The sequence below is a fragment of the Sinohyriopsis cumingii genome, chromosome 14 (genome assembly GCF_028554795.1).
Source record: "Sinohyriopsis cumingii isolate HCF-2022 chromosome 14, ASM2855479v2, whole genome shotgun sequence".
Classification (NCBI taxonomy): Eukaryota; Metazoa; Mollusca; class Bivalvia; order Unionida; family Unionidae; genus Sinohyriopsis; species Sinohyriopsis cumingii.
Window position 1 is genome coordinate 87616933 of NC_142974.1, and position 25468 is coordinate 87642400.

Below are 25468 nucleotides of genomic sequence, written 5' to 3' on the forward strand. Positions count from 1 at the left end.
CCATAACGGGAGACGAATGGACATGATGCAAACGTTGTGACCAGTGGGAAGGTTTGTTATCTTGGTGGCGATTGTGTCCTTGACCATGAAACTGACTCCTAAAAGTCGTTTTTCAGTTTTTGGTTTTCCTGACCATTACAGGGTGTATCCAGCGCCGAGTTCTCTCAAACTTCCCTCCTCTGAAAGGCGGACTTCGCTACGTGCAGCAATGTCAACAGCAAAGCGAGAGAGTTCGTGTGCGATTAAGGCAGAGCGTCGTTCAGGTCTGTTGGTGTTGTTTGATTCTAGCATTGTTTTGATGTTCCAACAAGCCAGTTTTAGACTTTTGCCACGATGTGAATCAGGTGGGGCATGCCTTGTTTTGTTTTTTTCCTGTTAAGCTTCGACCGCATTGAAGGATGCCCGTTGTCTGCGGCAGGCCAACGGGGGGGGGGGGGGGGGGGGTAAGGAGACGATCTTTGGTTAGGCCACCTTTTTTAGGCCCCTCTCCATGCAAAGCAAGCAGTTGTGTCCATAGAAAAGGATGCTTGGTTACGCCTGCATGCATGAATGGGACCGCGGATTCCAGTGACGTCACCTGTCGTTTTCGCGCCTTTCCCATCGCTGCAGGACCTGACAGAGTCGAACGTAAACAGTAGACAGTTCCGTCACGCCTGCGCAATGGAGCTTTTAGGTGGAGTGCAGTCTGTACAAACTGGCCACACCATTTAAACCTGGGGTTCATCTGCCATGGCTAAGCAAGCCAGGACGGTGACAGCAGGGTCCGCAGGCCGTAGGTTTTATATCGGAGTTTCCCTCTCCTAGGCAGATGGCCAACCATGACTGAAGAGATCTGCCTTCCCTGCTATTTCGATCCATAGTTGGCTGGCCACAGCCGCAATCCACTAATACATATGGTGCGCCTTGGTCCCGAACATTTGGCCGTTGATCTGTAGAGACCTTCGCCCTAGCCGGTGACTTCCCTGTAGAAGTTCATACGCCTAGTGATGCAGTGTTAACATTACCACCTCAACGTCGTTTGACCTGCAAGCTTCAGCGGTGTACCGGGGTATGCCAGGAATAATTCCTTCTTGGAGGCATACGTGAGAGATTTGGGGGCTGGATGAGGACCATTGTGTCCGTCCACTCAGAGAATTCAGCTGACAGACAATAAAGATAATACCTCTATCCAGAGCCCTCTATACCCGCATGTGTTAGTGATACAATGTTGTAAACTCAGCAGGCACATCTAACTTCAGATTGGCTCGTTAAGCAACCGCCTTCAAGGGAATCTTCTGAGATGGGGAAAAAAAAGATTTAAACTTTAGGGACAAGACAGAGGCAGGGGAAAGAGGTCAAGAGAAAGTCATAAAAGCAGGTTAAGAAGAGCTATTAGGGCTTGGCGTGACAAGCCAATTGTTCGAGCCCGGGCCCGCTCGTCTAGTAAGAAGTAGAGGCAAAATATTGTGTTGCATCGGGGAGTTAATAATGAGTCTCATTTTTACTCAACTACCAGGATCCTTTCATCCCCGGCACGGTCGCACACATGGCCAACAGGTTACCTCCACTCAGTCGTCTCTTACAACATACTATGAGAAACTACGACAGAAGGTGATGTGAAGGTGGGTAAGATCTCAGCAATAACTGTTATGGCCTCTAGGCTCGCCACAAACGATACAACATATTGATTCGTTGCGCTGTCAACTGTTTGGGACGCGGGAATCGGCCAGAGTCTATCATAACATAATCTTCTTCACTCTCATATATGCTGATCGTTCCAGTGGCCTAAGTGGTTAGAGCATCTGCCTCGGATGTTAGAGCTCGCGGGTTTGAACCCCGGCCGAGTCATACCAAAGACTTAAACAAATGATACTAGCAGCTTCATCGCTTTGCGCTTGGCGCTCAGTATTAAGAGGTTAGTATTCGGGCCGGTTGGATTGGTGTCAAGATAATATGACTGAGTGGGATATCATGCGGAATGACGCCCAAGTGCTAGACATCACTATAAACTACCACACTGCAGACATCGTAGCGATATGACTGGAAAATTGTTAAAGCTAATTTAAAAATTCTAATCACACACACACACACACACACACACACATCTGCGCGGTAATGGCGTTTATGGATAGAAGAGATCTGTGGCTCGGACAATTTTGTAAAACTTATTTTCATGGAAGGCATGGTTTTGTGGTCTGCAAAGTTTTATATTTTCTGTTTTTAATGGTGGTGCGTCTGTTTCGTTGGATATTTCTTGTTAAGCTTTTTAAAATTGTGTGTGTGTGTGTGTGTGTGTGTGTGTGTGTGTGTGTGTAAAGTATTGTCTTAAAATATTTAGACCATATTAAACATGCTAATTAGTGGGCGGAACATTCCCACCAAACCTAAGAGGTGAATACTTTGTCACAAATAAATCTTAATTTGCTTTCATTGTATTAGCTTGTGTAGCCTGTTAATATGGATGAATAAAAATCAATTGACAATACAGACTATACTGAAAAAGCATTAAAAAGTTGGAAGTTTACTAACCTTTTGAACTAAAAATGCAGACAGCAGCACATTTTGATAGACCTTTCCAAACTTGGCCATTCAAGCCAGGCCCTTGCTCTTCATTGTAGACGTCAACCGTGATATCATGCATATTCCTACATTGTAGGATTAAGTCTCGCCCACCCTCATATAGATCAGAAATCTTACAAAATGAATAATATAAAAAAAAATTATCAAATTTTACAAGAGATGTCTCTTTGTACACACTATGCTATGCTATTCGTGTTATTAACTAAGAAACTATAGTTAAAGCAGGGTTACTTCCCTTAAAGAATGTACTCTTCACCAAAGTGGTATCAGCATCATTGATCATAGAAGAAGAATCGGCATTCCTTTCTTGTTTATTCACGATAGAAAATGCCGATTTTGGACACATACTAATCCAGGTCTTGAAAAATGTTTTCACGCTCATTTTACTAACACATTTTATTCGTGGGATAAATAATGAACGTTCATTTTAAGAGACACAGGAAATTTACGACTGCGTTGCATACAAAAGTAGAGTCTGCAGAATAATTCTTTCGAAACCCATTTTTTAAAAAAAGCCCTTAGCTTTCATTGCAATACCTACGTCGAGTATGTGTTGTGCAATTTCTCATGATATCAGAGGTGTGTTTTTATGTGGGTGTGGGTGTGTTCCAAAAGGATGTTTACACAAGTTATCATCTGACTATTGGTGACTTGTGGGGCAAGAAAAGGAATAATGTACCGAGAGCGTTTTAACAGTTTCAGTATGCTTTCATTTTTCATTTATGAGGAAATCGAGGCAGTTTTTAATTATTTTCATAAAAACCACACAGTTAACATTTTAAAAAAATGTAAATAGTAACATACATACCACACATTAATATAGAGGTAATGTACCAGTTGCAACTTGGGATCATATTGTTATTAATATTAGTACCCCTACTGTGTGGATGGTAGAGATATCTGGTATACTGGTTTACTGCTGTAGTTTTTTGCAGTTATAAGTACCACGATATGAATTCACTGTACTGGTACATCATTATCAATCACTAATTGTATGTACTCAATGGAAATTCCTGAATAACCAATAACTGCATGTTTTCATCATTCTAACCAACTAGTTAAAAAAAATTATATTCTTTTAGAAAACAGTTAAGTATGTCATAAATTAATGGTGAATATTACGAATGTAATTGGTGATCCTTTAATCACATGTCTAACATGTTCACATTAGTCCTACAATGTGTGACATAAGTAAAGCTGTACTGATTAATTGGCCATGCTCATAATCGGGCTGATTATTAGAACAATTGGTGTAATTGGTATCGGCAGAAAAAATTTAAATTCAGTCATAACACTCATCTTGACATGGCTTGAATTTTAAATCAGAATTAAATAGTGGAAATTAAGGAATAAATAATTGATTTGGGGGTTAATTGAAAGACTATATTCTTAAAAGTAAATACTTTTTAACACACTTGCTGTAAACTACTGCTGATTGTCTGCTCACAACAAATTATCAATACCATTCATGCACTCATCCCAATCACAGCAGCCAGTGAGGCCTCATGTGGCTGTTGAACTTTCAGCATACACCTTAGCAGATAGCTAGGCAGATTAGATAGCTAGCAAAATTTCCAACTACTATGAAACTAAGACTCATAGTTAATCTGTTCTTTGGCCAGTCCTGCAATGCTGTTAATCAGTGAATAGTGGTCGCACGCTTAAGCAGCTGAACGCTGACATACAAATATTATGCATCATTGATATTGGCATGCCAGTGCCAGCAAAGTTACCCCAGCTGCTGAGCTGCTTCTGCATGCATCTTGCAGTGTGGTGTGTGCATCCATCCAGCCATGTAGACAACTTAGTAGTAACTTACTTGATTTAAAACATTGTTTCAAGACCATGAATCGATTGGCTTATTAATATTGGCTAGTGATTGTACACTATTAAATATACTACCAAGCCTAAATAATATTGTGGATACGTTAAGCCCATTCGCAGACATTACCAAGGAAGTGAGTAATAGCCAAACACCAGTATCCTTCATTCTTCCTATGCTTAAAATGCTCAGAATGTTGCTGGCTTGAGAGCATGGAGGAAGTCAAGGTATTCAGACAATGCACCGTGATATGTTGACATCATTGAACACACTTTGCTGATGTTGCCAGCAACAAGAAGCTTGTCTTGGCCACCTTTGTGGATCCACGATTTAAACATTGCCTATTCAGCGAAGAATTACTTATGATCAGATCCAAAGAATGGCTTATAGCAGACTGCATTTTATTTGCATCAGCTGACAAGCAGGAGGAACCCCTGACCAAAAAAGGAAAATCTTATACTGAAACAAATGCCACTGGACCATCAACGTTGCATCTCTGGGATTTGTTTTCTGTGGCTTTTGACGAACCTGTCCATACTGTCAATGTAACGACCCACATGGATAATGCCGTTGATGTGATGCTTGAATTGTATCAGCCCTCTGTTGCCACGAGAAGAAGACATATACTGCTGGAATATTTTTTTTCTTCATTTCATTAAAGAATAATATTTTAACTTAACTCGGTTTCAGCATTTCTGGCATTCATTGCTTTCCAGCCAACTGAAATGTAGGCCAATGAAACTTGAAAACAGGTTCATTTCTTTTGTGAGAATTTAAATTTATTAGTGAAAAGACATCAGGGTAAGTAAAGTCTGGCAAAAACATTATAACTTTACTTTGTAGAAAAGAGTCATTATTAGTTGAAAGTTGTGTGTGATATTACTTAAAATTTGACATTTGTTACACTGTTAGTCGACATCAAACACATGCTACACAGCGCCATTAGTTAGGCTGTAAGACCGGTCACCCCCAGAACAAAAATATCGGGTGATGTTTCCTACATTGCAGGACTAGTTTACATAAGCCAACACAGTGGCCAAATATATTGTTGTGAATCATATTCAGACCAAATCCAACATTCAGAAGAAAAAAAAAACAGATATAAAAAAGACCAAAAACAACTATTTACTAGTGTAGGTGAATGTGTTTAGTATATGTGTTTCTTGTATGAGATTGCAAATAATCTTGAGATTTTCATGAGTGCACTTGTTTTCTGTCAGAACTTGGCATAATTTATTAAGTCCACAAGATATTTTCTCATTTGTTGAGTAAGTGATTTATGTTTGCTGCCTCTCTGATAAATATCTTGCCTGAGAGATGGCATCCCACAAATGCAGTAACCTTTTTATTATATGCTCATTTTTTTATTCTACCTAATGCTTAATTATATTAACAAAATACAATACAAGAAACAAAGTAACTGAATGTATGCCATATTCCAAACTAAATACACAAGCGCAGATTCATCATTACACAACAACAACATTAGTACTCGCACATAACTCTGCCTAGATAAATTTGAACTTAGTTGCGCACTTGACATAACTTTCAAAAGAAAATGGTGTGTCTAGTTAAAATTGAAATTTGAAGTCATATTGTGAATGAATGCGCATTACAACAACTTTTCCATTTGATCTGGAATAATAGGTTTTGGTATTTTTTTCGATTCTATGAAATTTCATGATTACGGACTGGATTTATATGTGACAATTCCACATGAAATACATCGGATTGAAGAAGCAAGGGAGAAGCGTGTTGACATCTGCAAATGTGTTTCTGTTTCTGTCATTGAATGTTTGGAATCATAATGTGAGGAAAATATGAGGTCTTTCAATTGCAATTATCAAAAAGATGCTATGGAATTGAATGCTTATTTCGAGTGCAGTAAGGAGGATGTAATTGCACTTTTATTCGAAATTTCAGTACAGTTTCGAAATGTGTAATCAAGATTAAGAACCTATGACATGGCTCATGTAATTCGATTTGCAGAACTAAGCAAGTACATTTTTAGGAAATTCAGGATGTAAAACTAAGTATATTTTTTTGCCATTCTTATCACCAGCTAAAGAAGATAGTATATGACTTGTCACTTGTAATTTGTAAGGACCCTTTCTTGCATCTGTTGTATAGCTAGCCTAAATCTGAAACATTGTATCAAAAAAGTTAATGTGGAATGTGCCAAAGCAGCTGGTATGTGGCAGTCCACAAAACATCTGCTTTACTTCATTCAGAAACAAATTTAAACAATCACAAGGTAAAGCGCCTACTACACGAGTGTACATGGTTTGTTTACAAATCAAAAGTGCTGGCATCTGCGTCCATTGTTTGTTTACAATAGAAAGTAGTTCCTTTATGCACATGATTGAAATATGTTTATTTGCACATGAGTTCAGTATAGGGTAATTGTTACTGTCATATTAATGCTTAACATTTCATTCCAATTTATGGTATAAATAATGATTATCATTAAGACAAGAGACATGGGTGTATTTGTAGTTTTAGTTTAAAGGATTTTAAGCGGTCAGATTTGGTAATGTGAGAAACAAATACTACCTAGTTCACATCTGATACAGTGATACTAATAAAGATTCTGACCCATTAGAGTTGGAGTCTGCATTTGTCATCACTGTTGTTTTGATAAACTATTGCCTTGGTGTAAAGCTACAAAATTGTTCTCTGTAAAGTGCAGTCGTCTTGAGCCCTAGCTTGGATGAACATTAAAAATTGGCTGGGAATATACCTTGTGTTGGATGTTGCTGTTTGCAACTTTGGTACCCCATAACAGTAATATTGCATGATTCGATTGTGACAATGTACAGCTAATGGAGAAAAAAATGAGCATATAATAATGTTTAATACTGGATGAAAATGATTCACTTCTTTCAGTATTCTAGATATTCAGCTGACCTTTCATATTTTGATGTCAACACTTGTCATTTACATTTCTATTTCATGTGATGGCCGTTTTACCCCATTTTTACTGTATTTTGTTTCATCCCTTTCATTACAACTTCAGGGACAGTTCACCCACAGTGTTTTCTCCAGGAACATTTACCATAGCACCCCAATATGCTACCAGATAAGCACATAGTGCTTTTGAATCCACCAATATGCTATGCATAAGTGCCAATATGCTTTTTTCCCCTGCTATCCTTGAAAACTTATTTTGTTAATTAAACATTCAATAACCAAATTCAAAGCCCTATAATTCAAATAGCACTTTTCATTACTGTCTTGGGTATGTGTATGCAGTTTGTATAGTTGAGGATAATTACTCTTTTGTACCTGGGTTGACTTGACCTTTGATGCTGGCTTAGTTTTTGTACTGACGTAGTGATGTGATTGGCCTGTAATCATGTAGTCTACTAGTAGGTTATATTTAAGTAATTTTGACTTCAAGCTTAAATAGGTTTGGCAAGTTAGTAAAATCCTTAGAACTCATTCAGTAAATAGGGCACACAACCATCATATTAAAACAAAATTATCGAGTGTTTGGCTAATCCAATGTTGCCTGGACAAGAAGATAGCTGCAGAGTTTGTGGATTCATTTTAAATTTCTTCCATGAAGGAAAAGAAAGATCAGAAGAAATGAAAGTAATGGAATGGTTCAACACTGAATGGAAGATTTCCTGTCCTTGAATAGAAATTGTGAAATTGGATGGTAAGTCCATATAACTAACTTTTGGTTTAGATCTGCTTAACAGTTGGTGTGGTTGGATCAGATAAAATTTCTAGGGCCCTTTTAAAATAAATTACTTTTGTTTTTATAGTAGTAATTGTAGTTTCTTATTGTTGTTATTTTTCAGAACATGATGTGATGAGTAATATTTCATAAATGAAAATTGCATAAGTTTCTCCAATAGTGTACACTAAGGAGGGAAAAATATTTTGGTCTTATGCCATTCTTGGAATTTCTCTTTATTTGTCTCTGCAAGTAAGAAAACAAGTTATTGTTTTGTCAAACTTTACATGTTGCTGAAATAAATAAAATAATGTGGAGAATTCTGTCTCCCTCTTTCTCATTTTCTTGTTCTAGGGTCTGGGATGACCCCAAGACCTGAAATTGTTGGCAGTTTAGGGAGGAGGTTGGTTGGTATGGAAAGACCAGCAGTCTGACTTTGCTTTGAATTCATGAATTGCTGTAGTCATCTATATTCAGCAACTTTGCCTGTGTATATATCTCCTCTTTCTCTCTTCCTCTCATTAATGCACAGGCAAAAATAATCTTTATTTTAATCTCTCGATATTTGTCTAATGACCTAAACAGATAATAATTTACACAAGACTCAATCCAGATGTGTCCTTCATTTGAGTGTTAGTATTTTGCATTTGTACAGTAAGTAAATTAATAAATGTGTGCCATTCAGTTTCAAAACAGTCCAATTTATTGTTTCCTTTGGTTAATTCCATCTCACAAGGATAGTATCGTTTTAAAGAAAATTTGAAACAAAGATAGGGATGGAGGTTTTCTTTTGTAGCTCATATTATTCATGTATCTTTTAGATAACAGCAATTTAATATTAATTACATTATCTGCTTCTAACATACTGACAGTTATCCTGTAAGTTAAAAGGAATGCAGGAACTTAGTGTTGGTTCTATTCCAATGGATTAAATCATTCCAAAACTGCTTTTGAGTTGCACAGTCCCAAAAGAGGTGAATTAATATTTCAGGTGAATCCATACAAAAAGACATTTATTATTATTTGCTGTTCCAGTTTTTTCTAGAAAGGTGTTTGTTGCTTGAGCCCAATTCGATTAGAATCTTTTGTAATGTTTTATGTTACGGGCAAAATGCTCATGTCCAATCCAATTGTCCTGGTAGATTAAGTTTCATTTTCCATTTAATCAGTGCTTTGGTTTCTTGTATTTCTAAGTCTTTTAGAAAGATACTACAAATATTTCTTTGTCCATTACAAAGATACTACAAATATTTCTGTCTTTTACAAAGATACTACAAATATTTATGTGTCTTTTACAAAGGTACTACAAGTATTTCTGTCTTTTACAAAGATACTACAAGTATTTCTCTGTCTTTTACAAAGGTACTACAAGTATTTCTGTCTTTTACAAAGATACTACAGTTATTTATGTGTCTTTTACAAAGATACTACAAATATTTCTTTGTCCTTTACAAAGATACTACAAATATTTCTGTCTTTTACAAAGATACTACACATATTTCTGTGTCTTTTACAAAGATACTACAAATATTTCTGCAACCTTTCTTTGTTTCAAGAAGTAAGGTCTTGTTTGCAATCCAAGGTTTTTCAAAAATTTCTTGTTGGGATTCGATAGATAATCTATTCATTTTTCAAATCATTTTCTGCTAAAATATCAAGACCCTCCAACCATAATATTTTAATTATACATTAGGGTTTTAGTATGGAATAAAAATTGTAATGTATATAAGAAATGAAAACATCCTTATCAACATCTTCAATGATCCTTTCTATATAATGGATGCCAAACTTGTACTTTTGGTAAGTATTCTTCTTACCCAGAATGTTTTGAGATAACAAATGGAATTTTTTAAGTCAGTCATTGCAAGTCACCCTTTTCATAACTTTGATTTATTACTTTTTTAAAATTTTATCTTGTCAACTGACCACAAGTACTTGTAGATTAAGCTATTTAATTTTTTAATGAACCATTCAGGAGGATTTGGTAATTTTATGAATATATGATTACATTTTTATAAAAGAGGTAAGATTTCTCTTCAACTATTGAGTCCGTAGTGTTTTGATGTCATTTAATTTACTATCATAATTAAGATTTATCATGAGACTAAAATCTGTAGAGAAGATAATGCTTAATATTGTGAAACTATCATCTATCCAGCATCAGTTATATTCTATACACACACACAGCTGTTTTTCATGCTTCCTATCAATATTATTCTTGTTTTCTCTATGTTTACATTATGGCCAGAGGTCTTTGCATAGAAATTTAATGTGTGCATTGTATTTTTTAAAGCTTTTTCATATCCGTGCAAAATCATTGTTATATCATTTACATACTGAGATAATAGAAATTAACTTCCATCTATATTAATACACATATCTTTATTTTTTTTTAAATCATTAATGACAGTATTTCTGCACAGGTAAAAATAAATACGGTGAAAGAGAATGATCTTGTCTGCATCCTTTATAGATGTGAAACCAAGTTGACATATGTCCATTAACAATTACATGTTTTGATATTATGTCCATTAACAATTACATGTTTTGATATTATGTAAAAAATGTTTGAATCCAATTTATAATTCATTTACCAGCTTTGAAAAAATTTTGTACTTTAAATAAAATTTCCCTTCCACAGAATCAAAAGCTTTTTTGAACACAATCTGTAGTATGGTTTAACTCTGCATCGTTCCCAATCATGGTTAATTTGAAATAATGAAATTCACTAATAGCTTTAACTCATCTCTGTCATTGCATTTCTCAGTGACTTCTCATGTCCTCCCATCTTTCTCTTATCTGTTTTTCCATGTTGTGACTTGAAGCTACTACATTTTTGAAAAGGAAAATATCAGTATCAGTGTTGGTAATTTATTGTACACATAACTGGAACATCTTTGCAATGTGTCTGTTTCAGCAAGACATGAAGAAAACCATGTTTTCTAAGAGAATTTAATATTGCATTTTTTGGAAACTTAGTGGCTGTATATTAAACTTTTTCATCCAATGTACATCATTGTTTCTGTATTTTTGGGGGGCAAAATTGCATGTATTATGAAATTGTGAGTATGAATTTACATGTATTCAGCAGTCAGGAGCACAGTCTTACATGTACATGGTGATTAGTAACATTGGAGTTTCACCAGGGATGTCATACAGGCTTGAGTCATGGAAACTGCCAAGGTTGTGCATTGCCTATTGGGAATTTTTGGTTGTCTGTGAATCCCACACAATGGATTTTTCTACCTGTTGAAGGAATTTGTTTATAACAAACATATAATTATGTATATTGTTTTTAATGGGGAAGCATATGTGTTATTGTAGTTACATGTGCTTTCTCATTATTATTTAAGAATATGCCACTTTGTTGACCTGTGAAGAATTTGACCGTGGTAGTTCACTTAGGAATCACATAGATGTGTATCTTTTCTTACATCCATTAATAAACTTTTGTGCCATTTTTTTCAGACTGGGAAGAATTCTTTTAAGCTGTGAACCAATGATTGTGTTAAAGAAGTAGCTACCAAAGAGGATGCTCAGTTACCTTGTAATCATCATCAGGATTATCCCTTAAAAGCTTTAATGTGACAGTAAAGAGACTGACCTACTGCTGTAGGTAGTGATGAAGAGAAAAATATATGAATTCAAAGATTGTAATGAGTCTTTTCATGAAGATATGATTGAAATTGGGGAAATAAAGAATAATACGTTATTATATATACTTTTTGTTTATATTTCATTGATTGTTAGCTGTTCTGATCATAGATTAGGAGAGCTTATGGGATGGTCTGTTAATAATAGTCGGTCCATCCATTTGTACAAGTTTGTTATCACTACTTCTACACTACTTGGAAGATTAGCATAAAATATCACACATGCATTCATGCCATGGTCTGGTTGGTCTTAAATGAAAATGGTGCCAGTGGATATCCACCAATATAGCGTCCACAGTAACCATCTTGAAAATCTTATTGCCATTCCGTATAAATGAAAATGACACTGATCTGGCCTCCAGTATGACTACCACATCTTGAAAATCTTGTTGTCACTGTTTATCCAGAATGGATGTTTGTGTCTACAGGGGGCTTTTTATTGCTCCTAAAAATAATAAGTGTGCCTCTCAGACATCCAGTATGGTTGCCTCATTGTTCTTGTTAAAAACTTTTTAATTTTTTTCTTCTCCTGAATGAATGGTGACATCAACATGGGCTTTTCACTGAAAGATTGCATATGTCTAGTTGGTTGTTTAAGAAAAGGTGCTATATGACTTTCAATATGGCCACCACAATTGCCATCTTGAAAATCTTGTTATCACTGCTTCTTCTTGAAAGGTAGTCATATCAACATTCTGCTTTCACCCAAAGATGTCTTTTGATGGTCCTAAATGGAAACATCGCCAATCTGATATCCAGTATAACCACCATGGAAGCCATCTTGAAAATCTTTTTATTGTTACTTTTACAAAACATAGAGTCATATCAACATGGAGTTTACACCAGAAGACATCATATGGTGTCTTGTTAGTGCTAAATGAAATAAGTGCCAAGTTGATATTAAATATTTCCACCACAGCTTTAATTTGAAAACCATGTGATCCCTGGAAAGAGTTTCAACATTCAGCAGCTAAAAGGAAGAATATTCTTATCTTGAATTCCTGGAGTTTCTTTTTGACCATTACAGCTTAGGTCTCTTTGAGAGACTCTTGCTCACGTTTTTGATGATAGCATGCATTTTAGAAATTATTTTGTGACCCCAGTGCTGTCAAACATATCTGTGTGTGTGTGTGTGTATATATATATATGTATGTATTATACACACACAGAGTATTGCCTTGATTACCCACCTAGTTCAAACAAGTATAAAAATGGTGGGTGATTGAGTGTGGCAGATGATCAAGGTTCATTTCATAGATAGACAGTTACACAGGCTCTGGTGGCTCAATAAAAAGTGATGTTTAGATAAATACAATGAATTTTATTTAAGTTAAGCTTTTTACATATTTACAGAAAAATTATGAATAATTTTACTGAAGCTGACAACAGTGTTCTTTTAAGCAATTAAAATAGCACTTGCAGTAATCTTTGTTGATAGCATTAAGTTACACTGGCTATTATCATTAATAGTCTTAAGGGCATTCAACAAAGACAATGACTTGCAGTAAGCAAGCGCTGTTGGTTTCTCTACAATAATTAAAAACTAGCAATTCCACCCATATTGAAAATTGAGTCATGGTTTCCTGTCTTCAGAAATTTAACACAACCTTTTTCTTAATATTTAACATTTAATGAAAATGGTATAGGTTTATTGTTGTTTTGCTGTCCTAAACTGTGCTGCCTTGGTATGGTCCTTGTTTGCCTTTGCATGATCCTTTGTCTGCCTTGGTATGGTCTTTATCTGCCTTTGTATGACCTTTGTCTGCTTTGGTATGGTCCTTGTCTGGCTTGGCATAATCCTTGTTTGTTTGGTATGGTCCTTGCTTGCCTTGGCATGATCCTTGTTTGTCTCATCATTAACTTTTGTTTCAAACAAATTTGGTGATGATGCATTTTTAAAAATACTTATCAGTGCTCTTTGCCAAAGCATGTACATAAGCTGGGTTTGTCTTGTGTTGAGTAAATGTAGAAAACTGCAAATTAGTACTTCCATTAATGAAAGAGTTCATCTTTCCAAACACTAGGAACAATCATCTTTTATATCTCTTCTTCTAAATTTCTTTCTTTCTTGTCCAAGGAAGTTCTGCACCAATCTGATCATCATTATCTTTTCTTGGATCATTGACCACTTACTTTACCAGCCTCATTCTGAAGTCACATTTGTGTCTTCTCTCACATTTTAGATGAACTAGTGCTGGATGTTTTAAAATAAACTTAGCGAAGAAAGCTCACTCATGACTACTTTGAATACTCAAAGACAATTGCAAGTGATCCTCACCTAAATAATCATGGGAATTAATACCAATGTCCAAGAGAACTTGATGATTATTAGTTCGCTTAGACCTAATGTCAAAAGTTTTCATTTTTAAAATCCAGACAAAAATTACTGGATAATATTAAATCAAATGCAAATTCATTCAACAAAGTAGCAAAAACTTAAAGATAGTGGTAAAAATAGCAACTTGAATAATGTGTGGGAATTCTTTATATTTGATCCACAGGAAGACACATAACATCCATCAGTCCTTGATAATCTCCTCTCATGCATTTAGGTGTTGCACTGCTTGGAAATTACATAGTGCAATTACGATCTTCTTAGATACCTGTTTAATATCTGCAGATGTACTAACTGTAGGTTATCAGCTTGAGAAGATGTCCATATGAATACGGAGTATTTTGTTTAGTATATTTTATTAGATACTAAAAAAATGCAAGGAACCAATCAAAATATGCTGCATCCCAGGGAACTGAGGGGTAGAAACAAAGGTAAACCAGTAGCTGATTACTGGATCATGGCCCTGGGCCCTCAGATCAAAGGAACCCTCTGAGAAAGCAAGTTTAGATAATACTAATCACCTTGACTGGAGGCAATCAATAATTGAAATCATTAATGGAATTGCTCTCACTGACAAACATGGTGGGGTGTTAAATACACCTGATTATTATCATTTGCACATTGATTAGGCTTTAGGGATGGCAGATAGTGTCGGCGGTGAATAAAAGTGGGAATTAAAGAGCAGATCAGTTGGTACCTAAACATTTATTGGCAGCAACTAAGGGGAAATGAGGGGTTGAGAAATTGGGAAGCACTGTAAATATTACAAACATTTCATACCGAGAGAATATGACTAAATGTACAAAATCTTTTATATGTACTGTAATTGCTGCATATACATGCAACTTGAATAAAGTATTTACATTTTTAAATAAATGAATAACTTGTTTTTAATATTTCAGTAGATCATTATTCAGTATGATTTTATTCATTGACATGTATATGAAATCTCTTAAACATCATGTGGCATATATTTATTATAATTATTATTATAATCTAAATTTGTAACTGATGTACCACTGGATTCTTTTCTTATAGAGAAATACTTAAGCTAAAAAAAGTGGGAAGAAAGAGATGCAAAATAAATTACATAACTATGTTTGTGTATTATTACACATCAAAAGAAAAAAAGGAAAGGGAAAAATGTTTCTGTAAGAAATGTTGCTGAGACAGACTAGATTTGGGTCAAATTGCCTGAGATCCTTTTTATTCTTGTTTTTCCACTAATTGAATTCTATTATGTACAGAAACAAGAAAGGGGTAATTTTTTTATCTTTTCTTGTACAATGTGTTATGCTTCAGTGAGTCTTCTGAATGTTTAAGAATGAAGAAAATTTTAAATTACAAATGAGCATTTCTATTTCTGATTTTAGCTTATTCTGAGAGGGCTTTGAAGTCAACATCATGTCAAGAATGGATAAGCATGAAGTTTCTTCCCGCCTTGAAGAGGCTGTCCTTTCCCTCTGCAAAGAGAGCTTTATTTCATATCGCAATGTTGAGGTGGATGCCATAATTTGTATTTCTGTGGCTGACACTCTTGAGGACCATGTGATAAAAATTCATGAAAAACTGCGCCACATAAGCACATCTTGCTCAGGTCTCCTCAATTCAGATCAGGGATTTCCTTCTCATTCAGAGACTGATCACTCAAGAAATAATTTTTCCCAATCTGCAATATCTGATAATGATGAATTCATACCCCCAAAGGATTTACGGTTAAGGAGCCTATTTTCTAAGGACAGTACCAAATTGCAAGACAATACGATAAGGCATTCTCAAAGTTTATACAGGAATTCAAGACAGGCACATCTTCCCACCCCAAAGTATGTATACACAAGGAAAGGTCACATGAAAATACCACATGTGGTCACTACTAATGATGGATGCAAGCCAGGGAACAGAAGGACTAACTGTGACCCTGAAGAAAATGGGAACAGGTATCAGAATGTTTCATTAGCTATTGAAACTGGTACCAATTCTGAATTATCAATCCATTGCATTAGTCCTAATTCAAGGAGAAATGACAGAGATTGTTCTCCAAGAGATCTAGAGATAAGTTCAGGACAGACAAGGGAGTATTTATTATCTGAGGAGGAGCATACTAGATTTGATGAGGATCAGTCAAGCCAGAGTACAAGTATCATTACTGAAGCTGATTTAACAAGGGCAGACAAATTAGTCAAAACACAGATGTATCTGGAAAAAAGGGAGACAACTGATGGTAACTCAGAGAGTTATATTGTTATTAAATCAGAGCCTTTTAGTGAGGAAGAGGATAAGGAAAAAGAACCGAATGTAAAGAAACAAAGATTTGATATTAATGAAAAGTTACAATGTGCGAATATAGTCACATCGCTAGAGGTTGGCAAACAAGGTAAATTAAAGCAGCTATTGAACCTGGCAAAGAGGAATCCTGGAATGAAGGAGAGGGACATTGGCAGCAAAATACTTGAAAAAGAGCCAGATAAACATACATGTAATAACTCCATACAGTATTCATACAGTCACACAACTGTAATCCCACACAGTGCTCTGAACACCATAAGTGATGCTCATGATCCTCATATTCATGAAAATATTATGCAGCATTCTGTAGATGAGCAGCAAGAGCACACTAATAGAGATGACACAGTAGTTGATATTGATGACCACAGTTTGTGTGGCTCACCTGCTGACCTGTCAGAGACTTTCCAAATGATTGGATCATCTTTTCAACCTATTCTGCCAGAAGGTGGGCAGACTGTTGCACCTCTTGGTGATGATTTGCCTCATATGCAACATCTACAGAAAAAGTCACCTAATAGTTCATTCATTTCAAAATCAAATAGTCCAGGAAAGATTCATCCTTGCAGACACTGTGGAACTTTGTTTTCTTCTTTAAGGACAAGAAATCGGCATGAAAGCACTACATGCGGATCCAATAGATTTGAATGTAGTGTGTGCTTGAAATGGTTCAGTAGGAGTGATGCTCGTAGGAGACATATGTTGAAATTTCATGGCTTTGTTGTGAACAAACCACCAGAAAACACAGGCATGGGATTACATGTACCACATTCAGGTCATATCATTACAGACCAGATTTCGAAGTCAAGGTCACCAGAATCCACATGACATTTATATCAATTGAAAATTATACATTCTAAGATTATGAAAAAATGCATGTGTTATTTGACCTTGGTATGCTTGCACGTGCTGTGATCGAATGGGATACAAGATATATTGTAGGTTGGGGCAACAAAAAAAGTATTTGCAGAGAAATCAAGGGTGCTAAAGCACCAAATTTTCTCTGTCGATACTAATCCAACAATATAAAAAGCACAAGAGAATATTGTCAAACTGACTTATTGTATGACCAGTTTTCTTTAACATTTTTATATGACCAGCTCTTTTTTTAAAACCCTTATCACTTGTTTCTCATATGTCTTTTTTCTGGACACATTAGTACTTTCTGAGTCTTTTCATATTTATAATTGCATTACATAAGAAGATAAATTGTACATGTATGTGGGGCAGTACTTTGATGTTATTTGAACATTATTCTACTTCATTTGGCCAGACATGTTGGACCATTTTGAAGACTGTGTGGGAAGTGAAGGCATTATCTATTGTTAAGGATCTTCTTCATTAGAAATGCATGCTATATCAAATAATGATTTTTGGACAGTTTGACTTGTAAATAGGACTGCTGCTTAGTAACTATTGGCTGCTTAAGGAAAACAAACATTATATCATCTAAAGGAAAATTAACTTCAGAGTACAAAACTTTCCATAAGAGCTATGGAGTGGGATTACCGCCATAATTCTATGCATGTATTTTCTAATCTTCCTTGATGCATTATTGTAAATGGCTGCTTGCAAGTATTACTTCCATAATTCTATCAATGTATATTGTATTCTTCATTGATGCAGATTGTACATGGCAGTTTGCAAGTGCTACTTTCCTTCTGCATTATTGTCAATGGCTGCCTGCAAGTGCTACATTCATAATTCTAGTCATGAATTTTCTATTCTTTATTGATACAAGCTGTAAATGGCTGCTTGAAAGTGCCTAGATCTACTTTCCGTCTGTGTCCTTGTATCTTGCAATTTGCCAACTACTGAATTGATTCTGTAGTTTGTTGTATGGCAAATGCTATTTCCATTATTACAAGTTTTAACATTCCATTTATAAACTTGCTATAATACAACTTACACAAATTGCACCTTCCAAAATCATGACTATAATGTAGCATCAAGCACATTGCAAGTTAGAATCAAGGAAGTTATCATAAAATAATGCCTCATTCTGACAACAGATGGCACTGTGACACGTCAATTTCTTACAATACGACTACTCCCCTGACCCTAGCAACAAGAGGTTAAACCACTTTATGGCATGTTTGCGCATCTTATTTAAAATATCATTCGAATGAAAATACAGCAGCTGGTGTCTCAGAATGTTAACATTCGGAAGAAAGGTGGCCTGCAAGTAGCACAAAATAAATGTATCAAATTGTATACAATTAGATGTATTTACACAATGTTATATTTCCGCTGACGCTTCCCACCCCATTTTATTTGAACATTTTGGCTGTTTAATTTACCGCTGCTGCATGGTGGCAGAATAGGGTAGCCGCTTACAAGCAAAATTTAAGGCCCTTATTTGTTTATATATTCTCATTCACATTGTTATCAGTTTAGAGCATATTTATTATTTTAGAGTGCAGTACAAATTCTGATTTTTGTAGCATTAAAGACCTCATAAGGTGTGAGCAAAGTGCAGAGAATTGCACCATGAGGCCATACTTTCATTTCTTTATTCATGAGAGAGAGAGAGGGAGAGTACATTACAGAGAGGAGGATTGGATGAAATTTCAGCAGAAAGTGTCCAGCTGCATGGGGCGCAAATATAATTGTTTTGCTAGCACTTTGTATTCACATGCCATGTTATGAGGTTGTCTGCCCATCTGTTACCAGTTTGGTTTCTCCAAAATAATGTGTGTTCTACAGCATATACATTTACCAAACTTTGTGGAGAGCATGCACTTGGGGAAGAACCCTATCAGTATCAGGTTCAAAAGGTTAAAGGTCAAGGTCAGTGATTGAAAGGAGACAAATGATTTCTGCATGTCAGCTTGTGTTCTCCATCATCTGTAGTGACTAAACTTTGTGAGTGGCTTTGTTAGGAAGAATCATATTGATTTCAGTCACAAAAGTGAAGCTCTAGGTCATTTCTGCTTTAAAGAAATTGTATCCTGTGCAGGAAGTTTAGTTCTCTATCCTTTTTGTTACCATACTTTGTTGATAGCCTGTACTTTATGTAAGGATTTTGGAGTCAAAAGGTCAGAAAAAAATGGTTTCTGCACCATAATGTTAGTTCTACATTATAAACATCAACCGAACTTTATTAATGGCTTGCACATGGGTTATGAAAGAGGCTAATGATTTTGGGTGCAAAGATCAAAGGTAAATGTCACTGTCTTGAAACAAGGAATATGGTTTCTGCATAATATCTTTAGTTTAAACTCTAAATCAAATATATGGCCAATTCTTTGTGGATGACTTGTAAGAAAGAAGCCTGTTGATTTAGGGGACAAAGGGTCAATATTATAAAGATCACTCTGACAGAAAATACAGTACATGGTTTCTGTTTTGAAGAAATCAGTTCTTTAGATAGAGGACTGTATTATGGGGGTTGGTGTATAATATGCCATTCTTTATACTTTTTTCATAAATGGAGAAAATACCACTTGAAAAGTTCTAATTCTACAGTTTTTCTGTTTTAATACCAGTTTCTTTTATTAATATATGCTGTAAACCAGGAGATATGGAGTAAGGTGGAAGTTTGATAAGAATGAATTGTTTTTCTCTTGTTTCTAACTGGAGTCTGATTTTTAAATGGAAAAAAATCAGGTATGCAGTTTCACCACCAAACATGCAAAACAATTCAAATACCAATAAACAAATGTACTAAAATTAGTGGCCGAGTGGTCTAAGGCGCTCTCCGTCATGGATCAGTGCCATCTCACCTCTGTCTGCGTGGGTTCGAGTCTCGGGCTCGGCCAAATGTGGATATGTGAGAAAGCTTGCCGGTAGCTTCTCGTGGGTCTCTGGTTTTTTCCGGGTTTTCCCGGGTTATTCCTCCACCATTAATACTGGCCGCCATGTATAGCCTATCTTGTGCTGGAAAATGGCATTAAACCCTGCAACGACAACAACAACAACTAAAATTAGTATATCATATTCCATGGAAGGACTTAAGAACATTTCAGTTCTGTCAGACAGATTGGTACAGTTGGCCTGGTAGCAAGCATTTTAATGTATTTTAATCTATATGTATAAGAGTAGTTTTACAAATGCTTTTGAAAGAAAGCTGGGCCTAACCAGAATTTTTCTAGGTACATGCACTGCCAACACTGATTTGAATTACCGCTTTGCATTGCATCTTGAATATGTCTTTACCACCAAGGAAAAAGAAATGCATTGCACAAAAAGTGAAGTTTAGCTTGGATTATACCAACATTTGGCTTTGCATTCAGCCATCAAACACCAATATACATCATGCATTTTGCACACAGTGTGCCACAAAGTTTAGCATTGGACATGGTGTCAGAGATGATGTGAGGAAGCAAATTGGTAGCTAAAGCACATAGAGGTTGGGAAAATTAGGAACTTGTAGCAGATTTTAGCTCTGGAATATTTTAAGCCATCGACAGAAGACCAGCAAGCTACCAATGCCGAAGCATTGTTTGAGAGTTTTCTTGTTGAACACAATCTACCTTTATCTGCTGTAGACTATGCTAAACATTTGTTCTGACAAATATTCCCAGACTCGAAGACCACTTCCAAATTTTCCTGTGGAAGAACCAAAAGGGCTGCACTAGTTAAAGCAATGTCTGACAACACCACAGAAAACTTGGTGCTTCGCATGCAAATGTCTTTATTTTCTATAGCAGCCGATGGCAGTAATGATAGAGGAGCCATGCAGCTATATCCATTGGTGGTTAAATGTTTCATCTCTTGATAAATAACCACAAGAACAAGAGAAGTTTGTGAATATCATAATAAATAGAAATGCATATATATATATATATATATATATATATATATATATATATATATATATATATAGTGTTTTCTTTTTATTTTGAGATCTTGATATAATGTAGTACTCATGGTCAGTGTGGAAGGAGTTATTGTCATAGTATTTTTCACTAATTCTTGTCAAAATTCACTAATATTTATCCCTATTTTCACTAATTGTGAACCTGTAGGGTTGGAAGCTCTGCAAGCCTGTTAAGACTTAATACACCATCTCAGAATGGAAAGAATTCACTTTCGAAAGTTAGCGAGACCCATTTTAGAATATGCTCGACAGTGTGGGACCCCAGGTTTTAGGGCTTTCAACAAGAGGGATTGGTAGTCATGGGAAGGGTAGGTGGGCACTATGTGTTATATGGAACACATAGAACCTACATCAGATTGATTGTCTGCATTGTCTACATGAACGGCAGAGAATTTCTAATTTTCAGAAATAATTGGTTGGGGAATTAGTTGAAACTAACAGATTGCAATTGGATGATTATGTTCAAGGAAGAAATAAATTAGTCACCTCTATGACTAAAAGTGGTATGATGGGATAGCATTAGCTTCAAGGGGTTGAAGAGAAAGGTGGATTATATGTGTTTGACTTTGCCAGAAAAAGGAAAAGGTATGTATCAAATGAATCTTATGATTGTATTGTTTCTGAGCAGGGAGACCTCACAGAATTATTTCCATGAAACTTAACATGTCTGATTTAATTACAGATCTAACTATTGTGATAAAAAATTGGAGGAAGAATTTTCAAAACCAAAAGAAAATTAAAACATCAGCAGACTTTAATTCATGCAACAAACACAGGAATAGCTAAATATGTCAAAATGTTTTAATTCATGTACAATTTTGAAAAGATGTGCAGTCCCAGATGAGATATAAAAATTGTTTATTCATGGTTTTTATTATTTATTTTATAACTATTATATCATACATAGCTGTTCAAGTCTTAAGATACTGAATACAGAAAAAATTAAGAGTTGGAGATTTTAGGTCAGATATCCAGAACTATATGCCCAGCAGATTTGTGATTTCCGGGGAAGGTTTGTCAACAGATTAGTTGATCAAAAGACTGGAGCCAAAATCAAAAGACTACCGGACAGTCCAGGAGACTTGGCATGCATGAATGTTATGACTGGGGTAGATTTCATTTTGATACTTGGTAACTGTTTTAGGTATCACACTGATGCTTACCATTGCAAGTATTTTTAAGTGCCTACAAGGCATAGGTTTAAACACCATGAATCAAAGATGGTTACCTTGGAGCACAGTTTAGTAATCTTGGTTAGTTTCAAATTTACAGCAAGTATATGAAACAAGTACAAATTATTGAAGTAATTATCGAGAATGCACACTAAACTATTGTATAACATTATGTTGTTGAGTAATATTGACAGTCTTTTCTCAAAGGAATAAATGCAAATGTAGATCTCTTTCTAACCATATTGATTATAAAAGTCTAATAATCTAATTTTGACCAACCAACTCAATATTTTTTGTGCATGAAACTAGAAATACATATCTTTATGGTTAAAAGTTTGGTTGCAGTTCTAATAATGAGACAGATATCTGTCTTATTGTTATGGGGTTAAAGCCACTTGTCAGTGTGCATGATGTGTTATACAGGCCAGCCAGTATAACTGGTAGAGGAAGAATCCTGTTAACACTGCTAAGAACTACCAACCAACAGGATGCTTCTGGCAAGCTTTCTCACATAACCACATTGGCTGAGCCAAAGACTCAAGCCCATATGGACAGGGGTAAGATGACAGTGGTCAGTATAGATAAGCATTTTAGACCACTTGGACACCTGTGGCCCTGACATCCTTATCGAGTGTTTTTTTTAAAAACAAGGTTGGCATATCATCTAGCATGGAATAAATATCATATATATATATATATATATATATATATATATATATATATATATATATATATATATATATATATATATATATATTGTTGTTGTAGGGTTTAACGCCATTTATCAGCAAAATATAGGCTACACATGGTGGCCAATATAACTGGTGGAGGAAGAACCCTGAAAAATCCTGGGAAGAACCACCAACCTACAAAAAGCTACTGGCAAGCTTTCTCATGTACCCATGTTAGCAGAGCCTGAGACTTGAACCCATGCAGACAGAGGTGAGATGGGTGTGATCCGGAAGGGTGAGTGCATTAGACCACTCTCGGCCCACAGTGTATGTATATATGTATGTATGTGTGTGTGTGTGTATATATATATATATATATATATATATATATATATATATATATATATATATATATAATGGGATAATGATAGCAAAATCATTAGATTTTGCATGCTTGTATACTAGGTTAATGTTGTAAATGTCTTTGATACAGATAAAAAGGTTATGTTTTGTGGTTATCATTGTAATGTCATCAGTGATTTGTATTTAAAATTTAAGTCTACTTGTCTTCATTTGACTCACTTTTTTCGTCATGCTGTGTCATTGAAAACTTGCATCACATTTTAACTCAGCTTACTTTGTAATACAAGAAGCATGTAAATATATAATTACACCTTGAACATCAAAATTATCACTGACTACACAATGAATAAACTTGCATGATACATATGGCCTTGCTTTTTTATTATTGGTGTTTCTCTTTTTTTGTTTTGATTGACTTGAAGCCAAACTGCATCTTACATAAATTCTGATTAAGCAACAAGGAAACTGTGAGCAGTAGGTCTGGAAACAAAGCCATATATTAATTTACTAAGGCATATAAAAATAGGTCACAGTTATGCACAGTATCATGCAATTGCATAAACTAATATGCATGAAACTGTTGCTGATGAGCAAATTAATTCAATATTATTGAATGTGAATGCCAGGTCACATAGACCAGCATTAAGAGTGATGGTATGATGAAGCTCAGGATTTATCCACCAATTTATAACGTACCAGTGCTTCAGAATTTGTTTCTCAAATACAAGTCATTGCAAGTACTTTCTCAAGAATCACATGCTCTCTTGAAAAATTCTACTTGTTAAGAATATATGTCATATCTGACAAAGTTAACAGGTTGCTTTGGCTTGTAGGTTCTGGAGGGAGAGGGGCCTTTGTAAAATAAAGACAGGCACAGGCATATGGATATTCTGTTCAGAACCACAGATTGTGTAATAGATAACATTGTCCAAGATCACAATAATGTTTTGGTAATATTTCAAGGGAAGTTGTTCATGAACAACAAATGCTATTGCAAAGAAACCACAGCAATGTTTACCTTTTTATCTTTTCACTCCAAATGGCACATTCTATTTTTACATTAATTGCAAGTCATCCACCATAGGAGATGGAAAATTCAAGTTATTGTGCAAAATTGTTTTTCTTCTCTCAGTCAGAGTGACTTTTGACATAATGAACTGTTCATACAAGTGACCTGCGTTATCCATTGTGTTTAGCTAAGTATCTCAGACACAATTGTCAGGAGAGCTATGAAACTTGTCATGTAGATGCTTCATGATATTTACTTTTTCAGTGATATACTAGGACAGTATCTCAGATATGTTGCTGTACAATGCTCAGGAGTCATTTTGGAGGAAAAGTTAGCAAGCCACTTTTCCAGTGGAATTGGGTATACTGAAGCCAATTATTATGTTTGCCACACTATATTTTGATGTTTTATGACCAAAATTGCCCACAAAAAAAAGTAAACAAAAAAACAAAAACAAATGGCCACCATGTTAAACTTAAAACGCCTTTACCATGTAAATGGGGAGGTGGGTAAGTGATAAAGCCATGAACTTATCATCTAATACCTTGTTTTTTTTATGCATAGAAACATACTGATCAGGTCAGAAAATGGCTGTGTGTGTGTGTGTGTATATATATATATATATATATATCAGCAGAACACAACACAGCACACGAGTAGTAATAGGCACTTGAGGTCATTTCATTGGTCTTTGGTTCCCAAGCCCCAAATCCTTCTACAATCCCTATGACTTTTCCCCCACTAAGGATTTTGCACATGCATGCCTTTGTGATTGTAACCCATGTGAACCACAAAGTGAAGTTCCCATGAAGTGCCTAGGTATTATGTAACCTGGCAGGCAAAAAGATAATGATCAACAACTACAATCTAAATAGACACTGTTTCCTTTTGTGTGAGAATATTATAATAAACAATTACAGAGGGGCCCCGAGGGGCCAAGTGGTCTAAAGCGCTCTCCATTACGGATCACTGCCATTTCACCTCTGTCTGCGTGGGTTCGAGTCTATGATTTGGCCAATGTGGGTATGTGAGAAAGCTTGCCAGTAGCTTCTCATGGATCGGTGGTTCTTCCCAGGGTTTTCCTGGGTTCGTCCTCC

General features: G+C 35.6%; 1 protein-coding gene across 2 annotated transcripts; it reads left to right on the top strand.

The window, feature by feature from the left end:
- Positions 1–2814: 2814 nt before the first annotated feature.
- Positions 2815–23726, top strand: LOC149784317 (uncharacterized). Of its 2 annotated transcripts, XR_016413843.1 has the most exons (3): positions 2821–2915; positions 7950–8042; positions 11532–11775. XR_016413843.1 is itself a non-coding variant. In XM_089932344.1 (2 exons), the coding sequence occupies exon 2, from the start codon at positions 15456–15458 to the stop codon at positions 17160–17162; it is 1707 nt and encodes a 568-aa protein (XP_089788470.1). In that variant the 5' UTR covers positions 2815–2915; positions 15425–15455; the 3' UTR covers positions 17163–23726. The 2 variants fall into 2 exon arrangements, 1 of the variants encoding a protein (XP_089788470.1); XM_089932344.1 differs by lacking the exons at positions 7950–8042; positions 11532–11775 and adding an exon at positions 15425–23726 and having other exon boundaries at positions 2815–2915.
- The last annotated feature ends 1742 nt before the right edge of the window (positions 23727–25468 follow it).

Coding starts and splice junctions, on each gene's coding strand:
- LOC149784317 (XM_089932344.1), top strand. CDS start 15,456: ATGTCAAGAATGGATAAGCATGAAGTTTCTTCCCGCCTTGAAGAGGCT.